The sequence below is a fragment of the Anabrus simplex genome, chromosome 5, assembly GCF_040414725.1.
Source record: "Anabrus simplex isolate iqAnaSimp1 chromosome 5, ASM4041472v1, whole genome shotgun sequence".
Lineage (NCBI taxonomy): Eukaryota > Metazoa > Arthropoda > Insecta > Orthoptera > Tettigoniidae > Anabrus > Anabrus simplex.
Window position 1 is genome coordinate 137,535,702 of NC_090269.1, and position 19,678 is coordinate 137,555,379.

The window sequence follows — 19,678 nt, forward strand, 5'->3', positions numbered from 1 at the left end:
TTTGAATTAGCGGCGTGGAGGTGTACCACCCGGTACAATGACGATAAGAGATTTAGACAGTTTCGATCGGAACTGAAAATGAAATTACATGATGATGATGATGCTTGTTGTTTTAAGGGGCCTAACATCGAAGGTCATCGGCCCCATGAAATTACAGTGGCTTGTGCTGTTTATATTCATAATTTAGAAAATGGAGTTAAGAATAATATTAGTCAGTTTTTGACGTATGTTAAAAGTAAGTGGGAATCACACTCATGTGACAACTCATTTTTATGAATGAAAATTGTTATACACTTGCAAACATTGCAGACGGGTTTTCTAAGTATTTCTTATCGGTGTATGTGAACACGGATTTTACTTATAACGTGGAACATCTTTCTGTGAATGAAGTTTCTGTTCTTTCCAGAGTCGATGAATAGAACACCACTCACATAACATTAGATGAAGTAAGAATAGTTATTAATAAAATGTTAAAACCTAAGAAATCCAGTGGACCTGATGACATTCCAGCATACATAATCAAGGGCTGTGCTGACATACTGGTTGCTCAATTAATCTTCATGCATGTTTCTTTTAAAGACATCCGCTTCCCGAAAAAGTGGAAAATGGCAAAAATTACTCTAATCCTAAAGGGAAGAAACTCAGGGATGACAGCAAACTATCAGCCGGTTATAGTTTTGAATTCTGGTCAGTGAATGATTTTAGAATTTTAAATTGTCATTACATTTCATGTCATTTCATACCATTAGGGCCCGATGACCTAGATGTGAGGCCCCTTTAAACAACAAGCATCATCATCAAAATATTTAAACAAAATGCCTCAACAGTGCTATGTTTATAAATGTAATTCAGTATGTGGGAAAGGTACATGTTTCTCAATTGTGAAATATTCCCAAGCAGATTCAAGTTATGGGAATGCAAGTTAAACAGACATGGTTTTAAGCCTACAAAATACAGTATGATTTGTTCCAAGCATATCGATGTGCATGATTTTGAAAAATCTTCTTTCCTAAAACAAAAGTTGATGGCAACTCAAAATTTCAGGTATTGTTGAGAAGAAGCTGCCTAACTAAAGCTGTATATTTAAATAAATAAGGCCATTAGTATCTTCTTTGTCTTATCAAAGAAAGAAAATGGTAGAGGAAGTTCCTCTACCTGGCAGGACTCAGTATTTTCAAGAAATGGAATGTAAAGAAATTGACATAGTGACAGTTCTAGACTTTGGTGGTAGCAGTAATAAATAAAGGCTACAGTAGCTGCCTCTGTGGATCAGTGGTAGAGTGTCAGCTTCGGGATATCAAGATAGCGGGTTCAAACCCGGCAGAGGTAATCAGATTTTTGAAGGGCGAAAAAAGTCCATTGAACATCCATGTTATACGCTGTTGGCATGTAAAAGATCTCTGGTGACACATTTGATGTTTGCCGGACAAAATTCATTAAATCTCAGCCAGAGACATCCAAAAAAGAGTTTCGGTTTACTCGGTCTGCCATCTAGTAGGCCTAGAGTAAAACGGAATGTCGAAATTGATGAGCAGACAGCAAGATGGCGTCAAATTGAAATGTCTGCACATGGTACCTGAGGCCATACAATTATTATTATTATTATTATTATTATTATTATTATTATTATTATTATTATTATTATTATTATTATTATTATTATTATTATTATTTAGGATATAGTGTTAACTTGGATTGGAAAGTTGACTACTGCGATGAGGGTGACCCAACTGATTTAGATAAGTCTTTTAGAATCCCCAAAGGAGATACTACTTGTGATAAAGGGAGAAATGAAAGTACAAAATCAAATGGCAAGGGAAATGTTACTTTTGAAGTGTTCATCATATCGAGGTTCAAGATTCCAGTATCAAAATTATCATGCAACATGATACAGTACTGGTATGCACTTCTCCTAACCTTATTTATTCCCCCACCTTCATAGTAACACACGTGATCATTACAAACTTCACTCCCACCTTTCTAAATTAGACTTTCTTCCTTTCTGGGTCTAGGAAGTCATTTTTGATTTACTGCTTCCAAAATCAGTGAGCTTGACTTGATATGGTTTATATCTGGAAACATAATAAATGATAAACAACTGTGTTAGCAGCAAACTTCTCTCATACTAACATAACAGGAAAAGAAAGAACACATGCATACGTATGAAGGTCGAAGCATTGACCCCCAACTCAGCTCACCGCTAGTGACTTCAGCAGCTTAGGAGAAATACCTGAAGAATTACAGTACATGATTACTGCATTGAGTGGCAAGGGACAAAAATAGTTCGCTTTCAAATCAAATTCCCACCCATTTCTGATGTTCAGTTAAAAGTCAGCTTTTAACTCAAACTACTCATTTAAGAATGGACATAATTAAAATAATGTCCTCAAACAGATCTAGCCACAAAGCTGCTGAGTACTGGCACAACAGTGGATTTAGTCAAAGTAGGCAGAACATGTACGCAAATAGATCAATTCTTTCTGATTGTATGAGATATGTTTGTAAAATTACCAACTGGTTTGATATGGGTTTAGGAAAAGTTATTCCATTGAAGCTCAACTTGCAGGATTCCAGCAAGCTATAGAGGATGTTTTAGATTCAAGAGGTCAAATGGATTGTATCGCAATTGACCTATCTGAGCCTTTTGATAGGGTAAATTATGGGTGACTGCTGTAAAAAATGAGTGCCATTGGGCTAGACAAAAGAGTGACTGACTGTATTTCTATGAAACAGAACTCAGAGAATTAGAGTAGGTGAAGCATTATCAAATCCTGTAATCATTAAGAGGGGAATTCTTCAAGTCAGTATTATTATATCTTTAAGTTTTATATATATATATAAATAAATGATATGAGTAAAGAGCTGGAATAAGAGATAATGCTTTTTGCACATGATGTTATTCTGTATAGAGTAATAAATAAGTTACAAGGTTATGACCATCTGCAAAAAGACCTTGACAAATGTTATGAGATGGACAGCAGGTAACGGTATGATGCTAAACGGGGTGAAAAGTCAGGTTGTGAGTTTCACAAAAAGGAAAAGACCTCTCAATTTTAATTACCGTACTGTGTTGATGGGGTGAAATTTCCTTATAGGGGTCACTGTAAGTACCTAGGTGTAATACAGTTACTGCGAAGTGATACAGTGAGACTTGTCTGCCTCAGGTCATCAAGGCTCTCAAGCAGCTCCGTCCAAGGTCTCGGCTCAACACTTGGCTTTTGCATCATGGCAATGCTCCAGCACATCGTGCTAATGTAACAATGGATTTTCTTGCCAGATCAGTGTTGACTGTGCTTGATCACCCTCCATACAGTCCTGATCTTGCCCCATGTGACTTCACACTCTTCCCAGAAGTGAAGATAAAGCTGAAAGGGCGGCGTTTTTCATCCGAAGAGGGGCTTCTGGCAGCATGGGATCAAGAGTGTGAAAATGTAACCAAAGAAAAGTGGCAGAGTTGGTTCAGTGTATTGAATGTGGTGGAAATTATTTTGAAAAAGTCTAAAGCGTTCACTCACATTGCGAAACTTCCCTAGTGCCCTTTATATAAGGATAGATCTTTATTGCAGTAATCACATGAATGGTTATAAGGGTATTTAGGACTTGTAGTAAAGATGTAAAGGAGAGGGCATATAAGTCTCTAAAGCCGGGTATCGACTGCGGCAGTGTTCGTTGCGCTCGAATTAGGTGCGGGTCGAGCCAAATCGGAGTGGTCTCTTGTCCCGCGGCAAAGGGATTTCAGTGCGCTGTGTTCGTTCAGTTGAGACGGGTGTTGGCAGAGGGGTCTCTTCCCGCATCGCGCTCACTTGTTTCTCTCCCTGTCCACCTTCTGCGTGACGTCATGTGACATGAGACAGCGCTCTCCCATCCTGCTGACACGTATTACCACTACAGTCTAAAATGCTCATAACTTCTGAACCATTCATGCAAATAATGTCCTGACAAGGTTATTGTAATCCTTATAATATACTGGAGGATGTCAGACAATTTATTTTGATGAGGAACTTGAGGATAATATCAAAATATTTATTTAATTTTAAGGAGTTATACTTTTTACTGCGGACTGTAGCATAAATTTATATGGACACAATAGAACACACAAAAATTATAACACAAATAAAAGGCGTATGTTTATGGCTGAGATTTGTAGACGATACCTTCATAATTTTCGACAAAAATGTCACTAATAGTGACGAGATCTTGGAGTCCCTAAACAAAATTGACCCCAATGTTAAGTTTACTAAAGAGGATGAGGTTAGGAACTCATTAAACTTTTTGGACTTAACTATTACACGCGGACATAATACCTTCGATTTTTTAATATACAGGAAACCTACACACTCTCCCTTAACTATTATGAATTCATCCCTACACCCCAAGTCCCAAAAACAAGCCTCTTTCTATAATTTAATTTATAGAGCTTTAAAAATTCCTCTTTCTCCCAACAATTTAAAAATTGAACTGAAGTACATAAGGAATCTTGCTCAACTCAACGGGTTTAAAATAGATATGGTCAACCATTTGATTAATAAAATCAAAATTAAATTGTCCACTAACCTCATCCCAGAAAAACCTAAAAAAACTAGTTTCGCCACATTTACATATAACAACCCAGCCGTCCATCAGATCGCAAATACTTTAAAGAAGCACAATATCAATATAGCCTTCAGGACAGTTAACACTAATCGAAACATATTTTTTAACCACAACAAGGTCAATCACAATAGCAACCATTATTCAAGGTCCGGCATATATAAACTAACATGTACACAATGTGGTTTTTCTTATATCGGACAGACTGGCCGCAGCTTTAACACGAGATATCTGGAACATTATAACGCTCAAAAACACAATAAATACTCAGCGATGAGCCAACATATGAGAGAAACGGGCCATCACTTTACATCCATAGAGAAAGATCTTGCCATCATTAGAAGCATAGGTAAAGGGAAATTAATGAATGAACTGGAAAACCTACACATCTTTTTAGACCAAACCTACAATAAAAATGAAAATCTCAATGACGTCAATGAAATTAAAAATCCTTTGTACGAATTAACACCTAGATTAATTAATATCGTGAATTCAGATCAAAACAAAATCCCTCAATTATTTAAATCTCCACACTCAAATGCTTCATCCATCATGCCAAAAGTTAAACCCGCCCATATTGCTTCTAGAAACTCCCCTCCAGCAACAGCACACACGCCCATAGACCAGCCTACCCCCGCTCTCCCTCCATGCCCCGCCCCTCCATTACCGCACCAGTACAACACCAGGAGTAGAAATGGTGATAAGACAGGCGCTGCCGGAACAGACAGATCCATCTAGTATTAACTGAACAAGTAAGTCATTTTACAGTTAAGAGGTGTTAATTTAATACATTTTATCACAACGCGTGCTCAAAAATTTTTAATTCAAAATTATTTTTCTACTTCATTACAGATATTCTTAAGATCCCTCCCAAAGACCAAGCAACACATCAACGGGAATGATTTTCACACAAGACTGTATCAAGTGTCTAGGATGTTTCTTCCCAATTAAGCAGCAGCCTAAAACTATGAAACAGCTAAATATTGTACTCTTGTCAATTCCTTGACGTTACATGAGACCCAAAGTCAAGACGCTAACAGTTTCATTCACAACGTTTTTGACCAGTCTACCTACAACAATCGGCTTTTGAATCTCCACTTGTGCACGACAACACATTTAAATATTAGTTACGTCAAGAACATGAAAATGAAAATTGTGGGTCAAACAAGCTCCAGTTTTAATATCACCCCTTCTCAAGAAAAAAGAAGATCCGTTTCATTTTATTTTTAGTTTTGAACATTTTAAGTTAACCAGAATAGAACTGCCAAGTTAAAACACATTTAATTTAAATTTATATTTTCAATCTTGACCAACCTACAATCAGTTCAAATCTCCACTTATTGTTGACGACACATCCTGTCACCAGACACGATACGTCAAGAACTTAATATGATATAGGGGTCACATAAACCCCGATATGCAATCCTCTTCACCGAAAAGAAGATCCATTTTAGTTTTGGACATTTTCCATATTAGATAGATTAGGACCAAAAAACTTTACTGTATTGACTTATGTTTGTATATATTGTATATAATGTATATGTTGTATATAGTGTATATATTGGTATGTTTATATTGGTTAAAAAGGTCCCAAACCTTGACCTAAAGGTTGTTTACAGGCTGAAGATGCCCAAAATAATGGGTGAAACATGTACCTGACCAAATAAGTCTACATAAAATCATGTAGATAATAACCACATTAAACGTGGAAAGTATTGAATAGGTGGTTTTTTATTAAATTATCCTTGATATCTATGCCTGTAGCATTAAGTCGCTTCTAGAGGGCAGCCGGTTGGAAATAGGTATGTGCCATCCCAGACTTTTTTGTAGAGGATTCTATGCTCTACATTTCGTACGCTTACACTTGGGGTCTATCGTTGATGGTTCACGCAGCGTAAGCCAAGAAAGCAAGTGACCGACCGACCAACATTTTTGTCTCTTTCTACGTATTTACTGTATATCGGATCACGGATACATAATAATTTTATAGTGGTTCAGTACGTGAACAGTGTTCGTGTTGTCAGTATCTGAAGTAGAACCACTGTACTGATTAAAATGCTGTCAACATATTATGGGAACGTGTGAGGAAAAGAAAATGCCAGTTCAAGAATTAAAGAAGAAAATTTCAACTTTATTGGCGTCATACAGAAAAGTCTCGGATTAAAAAGTCTCTCGTTATTTACAGATGCAGTTACTGTTTACGTATCCAAGTGGTTTGCTTTCAAGGAATTCTACTTCATGGCCAACAAAAATACACCCAACGATACTGTGGATGCTTCGTGTGTTTCATTACAATACGTCTGCATGTGCAGTACTCATAGTGTTTGCACGCGAACTGTGGAACCAGTGTCGATCACCTGCCGCGCGAGGCTGCCGCACTCGACTCTGGCATCACAAACATGGTGTTATGCTTAACACAAACGAAAGAGTTTGCCGCGCTCGAACAGATATGCGCGGCAGCCGCATGCAGTCGATACCCGGCTTAATATGATCGTGATGGTTCGCATGTATGGAACCCTCACCAGATTACTTTATTCGAGGACTAGAAAAATCCAAAGAAAAATAGCTCAACTTGCTCTGGGTGATTTCCAGCAAAAGAGTAGCATTATGAAAATGTTGCAAAGTTTGGGCTGGGAAAACTAGGGGGAAAGGAGATGACTTGTTTGACTAACCAGTGTGTTCCACCCTGTCATTGGAGATATGATGTAAAATAACATTAGTAGACAAATAAGTCTGATTGGTGTTTTTAGAATTAAGAAAGATCACAATATGAAGATAAAGTTGGAATTCAAGATGACAAATTGGGGCAAATATTAATTTATGTGAAAGAAGAGTTGGGAGTTGAAATAATTTACCAAGGGAAATATTAACACTATTTCCAAATTTCTTGAAATTATTTAAGGAAAGGCTAGGGAAACAAGGTGAAAAGGAATCTATCACCTGGGCTACTGCTCTGTATGCAGATCAGTGGTGATTAGTGCTGATAGATGCAGGCATAAAAACACCATCAACTCAGTTTGGTTATAGCGAATTGAATTGTAAAGATGAGTGATTTACATTACAGGTAAGATGACTTTTAAAATTTTTGTAAAGCAAGCAAGCAAGCAAGCAAGCAAGCAAGCAAGCAAGCAAGCAAGCAAGCAAGCAAGCAAGCAAGCAAGCAAGCAAGCAAGCAAGCAAGCAAGCATTTTAAGATACCCAAGATGATATCTCAACGCGCAGTCTAAGAAGGTTAATTTTATACCAAAAACAACTACAAGAGAGGAAATGACAAAGCCTGTATCAAAATAGGCAATTGCCGAGAAACTGTAAGGATTGTTACAATTCTTGTTTTTATTTTCTACCTAATTCAATACATAAAAATGTTTATTGTCTATAGAAGGACATTTTATTACAACATAACACTACAGGGACTTGTTTCGGTCATTATATTGAGCATTTTCAGCCTCGTTTGACCAAAATCTCAAAGGTTAAGTCTTTATATTGAACCTTCTTATAATTAATTTCTTCGTTAAATTTGTGCAAGTCATAGCAATGTTCTAAACATCTGTAAGATTTGGCTAAAAATCTTTTAATTTCCAGTTTCTACTAACACTATTTAGTGCTAAGTTATTTTTTCTAAGTTTAAATGCCCTGTTTGGAATTAATGATGTTAAAGGATTAAACTTGCAATGTTTATCTCCTTTGTTGTGCTTTCAGTTCAGTTGAGAAAATGTAAAACAATTTTAATGAACAAATTAATTATACGGAGGTTCAATATAAAGACTTATCCTTGGAGATTTTGTTCATATGAGGCTGAAGATTCTCGATATAATGAGCGAAACATGTCCCTGTTAGTGTTATATTGTAATAAAATGTCATTCTAAAGACAATAAACATTTTTATGTATAAATTAGTATTAATCAATCAATCAATCAATACTGATCTGCATTTAGGGCAGTTGCCCAGGTGGCAGATTCCCTATCTGTTGTTTTCCTAGCCTTTTCCTAAATGAATTCCAAGAAATTGGAAATTTATTGAACATCTCCCTTGGTAATTTATTCCACTCCCTAACTCCCCTTCCTATAAATGAATATTTGCCCCAGTTTGTCCTCTTGAATTCAAACTTTATCTTCATATTGTGATCTTCCCTTTTTTTATAAACGCTATTCAAACTTATTCGTCTACTAATGTCATTCCACGCCATCTCTCCACTGACAGCTCGGAACATACCACTTATAATACCAATATAAATGGTCCGTTATTGGACATTATAAATTTTCCAGCTAACTCATTCTTGGTTGCCAGCGTTTCGCCCTCGTGTGCTAGGGTGGGCTCATCAGTTGGTACCTAGCACACCTACCAATACGCTGGCTAGTGCATACCGTGGAGGCCACTGCGTAGGCTAACTGGAGCCACCGGCAGTGCCAATGCACTAAGAGACTTGGTCTCATTATCAAAAATTGATGCCTGCTTGGCCATCAGATGATATAGATGTTGATTCCCATAGGGAATCTGAAATATTTGTCCTGAATGAGTAAATTTATAATACCAGTTAGCCTACGCAGTGGCCTCCACGGTATGCACTAGCCAGCGTATTGGTAGGTGTGCTAGGTACCAACTGATGAGCCCACCCTAGCACACGAGGGCGAAACGCTGGCAACCAAGAATGAGTTAGCTGGAAAATTTATAATGTCCAATAACGGACCATTTATATTGGTATTATAAATTTACTCATTCAGGACAAATATTTCAGATTCCCTATGGGAATCAACATCTATATCATCTGATGGCCAAGCAGGCATCAATTTTTGATAATGAGACCAAGTCTCTTAGTGCATTGGCACTGCCGGTGGCTCCAGTTAGCCTACGCAGTGGCCTCCACGGTATGCACTAGCCAGCGTATTGGTAGGTGTGCTAGGTACCAACTGATGAGCCCACCCTAGCACACGAGGGCGAAACGCTGGCAACCAAGAATGAGTTAGCTGGAAAATTTATAATGTCCAATAACGGACCATTTATATTGGTATTATAAATTTACTCATTCAGGACAAATATTTCAGATTCCCTATGGGAATCAACATCTATATCATCTGATGGCCAAGCAGGCATCAATTTTTGATAATGAGACCAAGTCTCTTAGTGCATTGGCACTGCCGGTGGCTCCAGTTAGCCTACGCAGTGGCCTCCACGGTATGCACTAGCCAGCGTATTGGTAGGTGTGCTAGGTACCAACTGATGAGCCCACCCTAGCACACGAGGGTGAAACGCTGGCAACCAAGAATGAGTTAGCTGGAAAATTTATAATGTCCAATAACGGACCATTTATATTGGTATTATAAATTTACTCATTCAGGACAAATATTTCAGATTCCCTATGGGAATCAACATCTATATCACATACCACTTAGTCGAGCAGCTCTTCTTCTTTCTCTCAATTCTTCCCAACCCAAACATTGCAACATTTTTGTAACGCTACTCTTTTGTCGGAAATCACCCAGAACAAATCGAGCTGCTTTTCTTTGGATTTTTTCCAGTTCTTGAATCAGGTAATCCTGGTGAGGGTCCCATACACTGGAACCATACTCTAGTTGGGGTCTTACCAGAGACTTATATGCCCTCTCCTTTACATCCTTACTACAACCCCTAAACACCCTCATAACCATGTGCAGAGATCTGTACCCTTTATTTACAATCCCATTTATGTGATTACCCCAGTGAAGATCTTTCCTTATATTAACACCTAAATACTGACAATTATCCCCAAAAAGAACTTTCACCCCATCAACGCAGTAATTAAAACTGAGAGGACTCTATAGAGAATAACATCATCCGCAAAAAGCCTTACCACTGATTCTACTCCTTTAATCATATCTTTTATATATATAAGAAAACATAAAGGGGCCCATAGACGTGCAATATTATTGTGCAATATAATTTATAGTGTGTACTTCGTATTGAAGGGTTGTGCAATATATTGTACGAAATCAAAGAAGTTTGAAATATATTGCACAAACCACAAAATACTGTGCCGTGTGTTGGCAATTTTGTGCAATATCCCGTCCTCCCGCCAGTTGTTATCAAGTGGGGGAGAATGTATCGCGATGGCAGACAAACAGGAGGAGAAAAAGTTTCTTTTGGAGTTTATCGAAGTGTACCATGACCTTCCGGCTCTATGGGACGTTAAGAGCAAAGATTACAGTAATCGCGTTAAAAAAAAAGTGAACAGTACGAGGTGCTTATTGATAAATATCGCGAAAAATACCCGAACGCCGATAAACAAGAAGTTATTAAAAAAAATCAATTCTCTGCGTAATAGTATTCTTTTCCTCGATTTGAGGCATAACCAAAACAATAAGTTCATCAAACAATTCACCATTCATGCGCAGAGAGTTTCGAAAATCATTTGGCTCGCATTTTCTCAGTTCAGTGAGTAAATTTTCATGAGTGTACCTTTCTCTGTCCAGAAACCACTGTTTGGCCCATGTCCTCCTTTTCCGTTTCTGCTTCTTTTTGGCACTTACGCCCACGGCGAGCAAAACGCAGCAAAGATCAGTGTCACTCAACATGTTCACCAAACAAAATAACGGTATGGACTGACTATATATTGCAACGCATATTGTACGTCTGTGACCGCTTTGCACAATATATTGTACAACCCTTCAATATTTAGTACACACTATCAGTTATATTGCACAAACCTCGATATTGCGCAATAATATTGCACGTCTATGGGCAGCTAACAATGTATTGCACAATCCATTTTGCGCAAAAATATTGCACGTTAATGGGCCCCTTAAAGGTCCGATAATACTGCCTTGAGGAATTCCCCTCTTAATTATTACAGGGTCAGATAAAGCTTCACCTACCCTAATTCTCTGAGATCTATTTTCTAGAAATATAGCAACCCATTCAGTCACTCTTTTGTCTAGTCCAATTGCACTCATTTTTGCCAGTAGTCTCCCATGATCCACCCTATCAAATGCTTTAGACAGGTCAATTGCGATACAGTCCATTTGACCTCCAGAATCCAAGATATCTGCTATATCTTGCTGGAATCCTACAAGTTGAGCTTCAGTGGAATAACCTTTCCTAAAACTGAATTGCCTTCTATCAAACTAGTTATTAATTTCACAAACATGTCTAATATAATCAGAAAGAATACCTTCCCAAAGCTTACATACAATGCATGTCAAACTTACTGGCCTGTAATTTTCAGCTTTATGTCTATCACCCTTTCCTTTATACACAGGGGCTACTATAGCAACTCTCCATTCATCTGGTATAGCTCCTCCGACCAAACAATAATAAAATAAGTACTTCAGATATGGTACTATATCCCAACCCATTGTCTTTAGTATATCCCCAGAAATCTGATCAATTCCAGCCGCTTTTCTAGTTTTCAACTTTTGTATCTTATTGTAAATGTCATTGTTATCATATGTAAATTTTATTACTTCTTTGGCCTTAGTCTCCTCCTCTATCTCAACATTATCCTTGTAACCAACAATCTTTACATACTGCTGACTGAATACTTCTGCCTTTTGAAGATCCTCACATACACACTCCCCTTGTTCATTAATTATTCCTGGAATGTCCTTCTTGGAACCTGTTTCTGCCTTAAAATACCTATACATACCCTTCCATTTTTCACTAAAATTCGTATGACTGCCAATTATGCTTGCCATCATGTTATCCTTAGCTGCCTTCTTTGCTAGATTCAATTTTCTAGTAAGTTCCTTCAATTTCTCCTCACTTCCACAGCCATTTCTAACTCTATTTCTTTCCAGTCTGCACCTCCTTCTTAGTTTCTTTATTTCTCTATTATAATAAGGTGGGTCTTTACCATTCCTTACCACCCTTAATGGTACAAACCTGTTTTCACATTCCTCAACAATTTCTTTAAACCCATCCCAGAGTCTGTTTACATTTTTATTTACCGTTTTCCACCAATCATAGTTACTTTTTAGAAACTGCCTCATGCCTGCTTTATCAGCCATATGGTACTGCCTAACAGTCCTACTTTTAAGACCTTCCTTTCTATCACATTTATTTTTAACTACCACAAAAACAGCTTCATGATCACTAATACCATCTATTACTTCAGTTTCCCTATAGAGCTCATCTGGTTTTATCAGCATGACATCTAGGATATTTTTCCCTCTGGTTGGTTCCATCACTTTGTGAATCAGCTGTCCTTCCCATATTAACTTATTTGCCATTTGTTGGTCAAGTTCAATACGGGTAAAAAACATGAAAATAATTTTATGCAAACTGTAAGGATTCGAGCTAAATAAAATCAGTATCGTGCATTCTGACTTGAGAGTTACTAATTTCATCATTTGAAAGAAACCACTCCATTTACCTTGCAAAATTTGCCTTGTCAGATGATGATAACAAATACAGTAGAAAATTCAAAGTCTCTAGCAGAGATAGCTGAAAGAATATATTAAATATTTTAGATCCATTTCCCTTTTAACTGCCAAAGAGAATATGAGCTTTGACAAAGAATTGACATGTATTTATACTCACTTGTAAACCTGCTTTAAACTGTAATGAGAGTCCCCATAGGGATTAATTACAAGGTGTAAAATGTTCATACCTCATGTATCGCCCTCCAAGAAATAGTCCTGGTACACAAAATATTATACAGAACTGAAGACAAACCCCAGGAAAATCCTCCTCTTTCTCCAAGAGGTCAAAGAATGTCTCATCGAGGTGACGGCTCAATGCAGTATTTATGTGTGTTGGAGAGAGGGGGGTAAAGTGGAGAGGAATGAAACATGAGGGGGCAGAAGAACACGTTGGAAGCTTATAGAAATGTGGAGAATGTGATGGTGATGACATCACCTGAGGTTTGGCTTGCAGTTAAGAAAGGAATGATCACGGAGTTCAGATGCAGTGCCGCCAAAGAGTAATGATCTGTTTTGATGGAATTTTGTGGAGGTAAGGTGAGTCCATTTCATTTGTTAGTCTCGAAAAATATTATTCAACTGCTATTAGAAACTCCACAATTTCCTCAGATAAATCCATTATTGGACTAACACTTTCACATCCCCTTTGCCCTAGCTTGAAGCTTCCAACTCTGTACGCATGCACGTGATAAACTGACAGAAGGCCGGTGATCGCTGGCATTTATACGTACATACAGTGTTTTGTACAATGTGCTATGTTGCTGATGAATGGCTGTTACTGCATTGCTATGAAATGTAAGAAAATAGATAATGAACTGGATTTATTCAAATCAAGCCAGAGAAAAGAAGCTAAATAGCAGCACGTTCAAAGATGTCTGATGTACAATATTTTAGGTAGGTTGAGTCTTTCAGCCGTAATGGAAGTTGAATTGCCTGGAACAGACGTCACATTTATATTACTTAAACAGTAAATTTAAAAATATTTTGAATATGTAACCCACCGTTGATGTAACAGACTTCATTGAGGTCTAGTTGTCCTCTGCCTATTTCCTTCAGAGGACTGTTCTCTGTTATGTCCCCTGCCATCTCCTCATCAGGCCAAGCAAACCGAACCTCACTCAGTGAACCCTGCAGTATCTTCATGAAGCAGTGTGCATCAGCATGGTCGTGGATTGCAGAACCATGGCCTTCACCCCAGCAGAGGATCATCAAATTGAATTTCCCATTTCCCTCATCAACCAGGTTTCTAGTGTATCTAAGGGATAAAAAAAAAAAAAAAAAAAAAAAAAGCTAAAATAAACGTCAGTTTAGGACACTTACTTGCAAAATTCAAGAAGTACATTAAAATAATAGGGACCTATGATTAAAGCCCCTCCTCTGTGAACCATGTGACCTTGCCGCGGTGGGGAGGTTTGCGTGTCCCATTGAAGCAGGCAGCCGAGCCACAGGTGCAACCACATCGGATGGGTATCTGTTGAGAGACCAGACTAACGAATGGTTCATCAAAAGGGGGGTAGCAGCCTTTCGGTAGTTGCAAGGGCGGCAGTCTAGATAATTGACTGATACGGCCTTGTAATAATACTCAACATGGCTTAGCTGTGTTGATACTGCTACACGGCTGAAAGCAACGGGAAACTACAGCCATAACTAACTCCCGAGGACATGCAGCTCTCTCTGTATGAATGATGTACTGATGATGGCTTCCTCCCGGGTAAAATATTCTGGAGGTAAACTAGTCCCCCATTCGGATCTCCGGGTGGGGACTACACAAGAGGGGGCGATCATCAGGAAGATGGATACTGACATTCTGCGAGTCGGAGGTGGAATGTTAGAAGTTTGAATTGTTGTGGTAGGTTTGAGAATCTGAAAAGGGAGATGGATCGGCTAAAGTTAGATGTAGTTGGTATAAGTGAAGTACGTTGGCAGGAAGAACAAGATTTTTGGTCAGGCGACTACCGAATTATCAACACAAAATCAAACAGGGTAAATGCAGGAGTTGGTTTAATAATGAATAAGAAAATAGGGCAGCGGGTAAGCTACTATGACCAGCATAGTGAAAGAATTATTGCCGTCAAGCTAGACACCAAACCAATGCCCACCACAATAGTGCAGGTCTATATGCCTACTAGTTCAGCGGATGATGAAGAAATTGAAAGAATATACGAGGAGATAGAAGATTTAATACAATATGTAAAAGGTGATGAGAATCTAATTGTGATGGGAGAGTGGAATGCAGTGGTAGGCCAAGGAAGAGAAGGTAGTACAGTAGGAGAATTTGGATTGGGACAAAGGAACGAAAGAGGAAGTCGGCTGGTCGAATTCTGCACTGATCATAATTTAGTCCTTGCCAATACTTGGTTCAAACACCACAAATGACGGCTGTATACGTTGATGAGACCTGGAGACACTGGAAGGTATCAAATAGACTTCATTATCATTAGGCAGAGATTCAGAAACCAGGTGTTGGATTGCAAAACTTTCCCAGGAGCAGACGTGGACTCTGACCACAACTTGTTAGTTATGAAATGCCATCTGAAGTTGAAGAAATTGAAGAAAGGAAAGAATGCAAAAAGATGGGATCTAGACAAGTTGAAAGAAAAGAGTGTGAGGGATTGTTTCAAGGAACACGTTGCATAAGGACTAAATGAAAAGGCTGAAGGAAACACTGTAGAGGAAGAGTGGAGAGTCATGAAAAATGAAGTCAGTAGGGCTGCTGAAGAAATGTTAGGAAGGAAGAAAAGATCAACTAAGAATCAGTGGATAACTCAGGAGATACTAGACCTGATTGATGAACGACGAAAATACAAGAATGCTAGAAATGAAGAGGGCAGAAAAGAATACAGGCGATTAAAGAATCAAGTGGATAGAAAGTGCAAGGTAGCTAAGGAAGAATGGCTGAAGGAGAAGTGCAAGGATGTTGAAGGCTGTATGGTCCTGGGAAAGGTAGATGCTGCATACAGGAAAATCAAGGAAACCTTTGCAGAAAGGAAATCTAGGTGTATGAATATTAAGAGCTCAGATGGAAAGCCACTTCTAGGGAAAGAAGACAAAGCAGAAAGATGGCAGGAGCATATCCAACAGTTGTATCAAGGTAAAGATGTAGATAATTTGGTTCTGGAACATGAAGAGGCTGTTGATGCTGATGAAATGGGAGACCCAATTTTGAGGTCAGAGTTTGACAGAGCTGTGAGTGACCTCAATAGGAACAAGGCAGCTGGAATTTATGACATTCCCTCTGAATTACTGACTGCCTTAGGAGAAACCAGCATGGCAATGTTATTTCATTTAGTGTGCAAGATGTAGGAGACAGGAGAAGTCCCATCCGGTTTTCGGAAGAATGTTGTTATACCTGTTCCCAAGAAAGCTGGTGCTAACAGGTGTGAAAACTACCGCACCATTAGTTTAGTATCTCATTCCTGCAAAATATTAACACGTATTATTTACAGAAGAATGGAAAAACAAGTTGAAGCTGAGTTGGGAGAAGATCAGTTTGGCTTCAGAAGAAATGTAGGAACACGTGAAGCAATCCTGACTTTACGTCTGATCTTAGAGGATCGAATCAAGAAGGACAAGCCCACGTACATGGCATTCGTAGATCTAGAAAAGGCATTCGATAATGTTGATTGGACCAAGCTATTTATGATTCTGAAGATGATAGGGATCAGATACCGAGAACGAAGAATTATCTACAATCTGTATAAAAATCAGTCTGCAGTGATAAGAATCGAGGGCTTTGAAAAAGAAGCAGCAATCCAGAAAGGAGTGAGGCAAGGCTGCAGTTTGTCCCCTCTCCTTTTCAATGTTTTACATAGAACAGGCAGTAAAGGAAATCAAAGAGAAATTTGGAAAGGGAATCACAGTCCAAGGAGAGGAAATCAAAACCTTGAGATTTGCCGATGATATTGTTATTTTATCTGAGAATGCAGAAGATCTCGAGAAGTTGCTGAATGGTATGGAAGAAGTCTTGGGTAAGGAGTACAAGATGAAAATAAATAAGTCCAAAACAAAAGTAATGGAGTGCAGTCGAACGAAGGCAGGTGATGTAAGAAATATAAGATTAGGAAATGAAGTCTTAAAGGAAGTAGATGAATATTGTTATTTGGGTAGTAAAATAACTAACGATGGCAGAAGTAAGGAGGACATAAAATGCAGACTAGCACAAGCCAGGAAGAGCTTTCTTAAGAAAAGAAATTTGCTCACTTCAAACATTGATATCAGAATTAGAAAGATGTTTTTGAAGACTTTTGTGTGGAGTGTGGCATTGTATGGAAGTGAAACATGGACGATAACTAGCTCAGAAAGAAAGAAAATAGAAGCTTTTGAAATGTGGTGTTACAGAAGAATGCTGAAGGTGAGATGGATAGATCAAATCACGAATGAGGAGATACTGAATCGAATCGGTAAGAGGAGATCGATTTGGCAAAATTTGATGAGAAGAAGAGATAGAATGATAGGACACATCTTAAGACACCCAGGACTTGTTCAGTTGGTTTCTGAAGGAAGTGTAGGTGGAAAGAACGGTAGGGGTAGACCAAGCAGATTAGAGCAGATGTAGGATGCAATAGTTACGTAGAAATGAAAAGGTTAGCACAGGATAGGGTGGCATGGAGGGCTGCATCAAACCAGTCTCTGGACTGATGACTCAAACACAAACAACACATGATTAAAGCCATTTTAAAAATCAGTGTAGTTAAGGGAAATAAGTATTTTATATTGCTATGGTACTTTTATATGCCCATTATCAAATTTGTTAGAAAACCTTCATTGTAAAATTCATATATAGAAAGGAAGGAACATGAATGGGAATGCATAATAAGATTAACACAATGACAAGCTAGCATCAGGAAAGGGAGCAATAGAAAAGGAGACAAGAACAATCATTAAGACACAAAAGACCAATCTCCACATCTTCAGATACATTGGCGCTCGCCTTGCCAATCCCAATCCTTCTCAGCCCCCAGTGAACTTGTTTTCACAGCCATGGTTTCACACAAGGCTGTGAGTTAAACATAATAAACTGTATGTCCCTAATTTTAAGAACACCACTCTAACTTTTTTGTCCACTAATGTCATTCCTTGTCATCTCTTCTCTGACATATTGGAACATACCACTTAGTCAAACAGCTCATCTCCTTTTCCCCATATCTTGCAGTCCAAACTCTGCAACATATTTGTAATGCTACCCAGAACAAATCTAGCTGCTTTTCTTTGGATTTTTTTTTTTTTTTCCAATTTTCAAATCAAGTATCCTGATCAGGGTCCCATACAATGGAACCATTAATGGCATGAAAATCGGTACAGACAAAACCAAGACTATGGTGATGTCAAGAGGGGAAAGGCAAGGAAAGGGCACTGTGAAAATTGGAAGTCAGAGTATGGAAATTGTGGACAACTTTAAATATGTAGGATGTGAATTAATGCCAAATGTTAGGGTGGACATGGAAATTAGCAGGAGGGTACAGCAGGGCAGTGCATTCTACCAAAGTGTAAGAAAACTTGTTTGGAGCAAAGAAGTACCAAGGAAAACTAAAGAGATAATGTACAAAATGTGCTATGTACCCAAACTGACTTATGCAGCTGAGACTTGGACTTTGACTAGCAGACAAGAGAGTAGAATTCAAGCCAGTGAGATGAACTTCCTAAGAAGTATGATAGGAAAGACAAGGAAAGACAGAGCAAAGAATGAAGATGTTAGGAAGGAAGTTGGGATAGGAAAGCTAAATGAGACAACTGAAAAGAATAAACTAAGGTGGTTTGGACAAGTAAAGAGGATGGAGGAGAATAGAATTCCAAGACAGTTGCTGGAGCCAAAGTGCAAGGGCAAGAGAGCAAGAGGAAGACCTAGAAAAAGGTGGATTGAAGAAGATGAAATTTAGACTGGGACAAGATCGTGGAAGAGGAATGGTGGAAGGAAAGAGGAAGATGGAGAAGGAGCTGGATAAGGGGAAATGATGATGATGTGATGATGAACTTTAATTTAATAATTAAACCTCTGTTAATTAAAGAACATTCACATGCAATTAAAAAGTAGACCTAATTCAAATTTACTTGTTACTTGGCCAATTTTCATCCGTAAAAGTAAGAATCAAGCTGACAACTTTTCTTTATTTTACATAATCTGTTCACATTGTATTTTTACACAAAATGAATAATTCCCTTTCAATTTGATTTAAAATCATTAATTACTTCTGAAAAGGCAACATCAGTACTGCTTTTGATAGCCAAAAATCCAAAGAGGATAACTTCTCCTGGGCGATCCTGTTCCTGCAGTATGTTTTTAAATGCTGCAAGCAAGAAAAATACCTCTTACAGGTTGCTGAATTCATTGTTATAAAAAAAAAAAAAAAGGAGAAGTTAAAAAATGAGACTGAACACACTTTTCAAATACTTATCTACAAAAACAGCAGCACTTTCTTGAATATATTTGTTTTTTGATTCTTCCATTTTATAAAACAAAATACTGGAGCTCAGACAGAGGGAGTTTCTTGTCCAAAGTGTAAAATATTTTACTCTAGCCATGTCTACTTCACTTCCATTTAGAACTTGACTTAAATGGTTGAGAACATCCTAGTTATTTTCTCAAAGCCTGGTCTCTATCTTTTGTTTAGTATGTCAATAAGAGGAAACAGCATTGTAGCTTTGTAGTACTGTTGTACTGTCTCAAATGAAGCTTTATTCCCACTGCCAGTTTTCAC

At 38.1% G+C, this 19,678-nt stretch overlaps 1 protein-coding gene across 2 annotated transcripts in view; it reads right to left on the minus strand.

The window, feature by feature from the left end:
• LOC136873855 (cysteine dioxygenase type 1) overlaps positions 1-19,678 on the minus strand; it is a 208,954-nt gene that overhangs the window by 74,611 nt on the left and 114,665 nt on the right. For both annotated transcript variants that reach the window (XM_067147142.2, XM_067147141.2), the window contains exon 2: positions 13,985-14,238. In XM_067147142.2, coding sequence (XP_067003243.1) covers positions 13,985-14,238 — 254 coding nt within the window. The remainder of the gene's footprint in view (positions 1-13,984; positions 14,239-19,678) is intronic.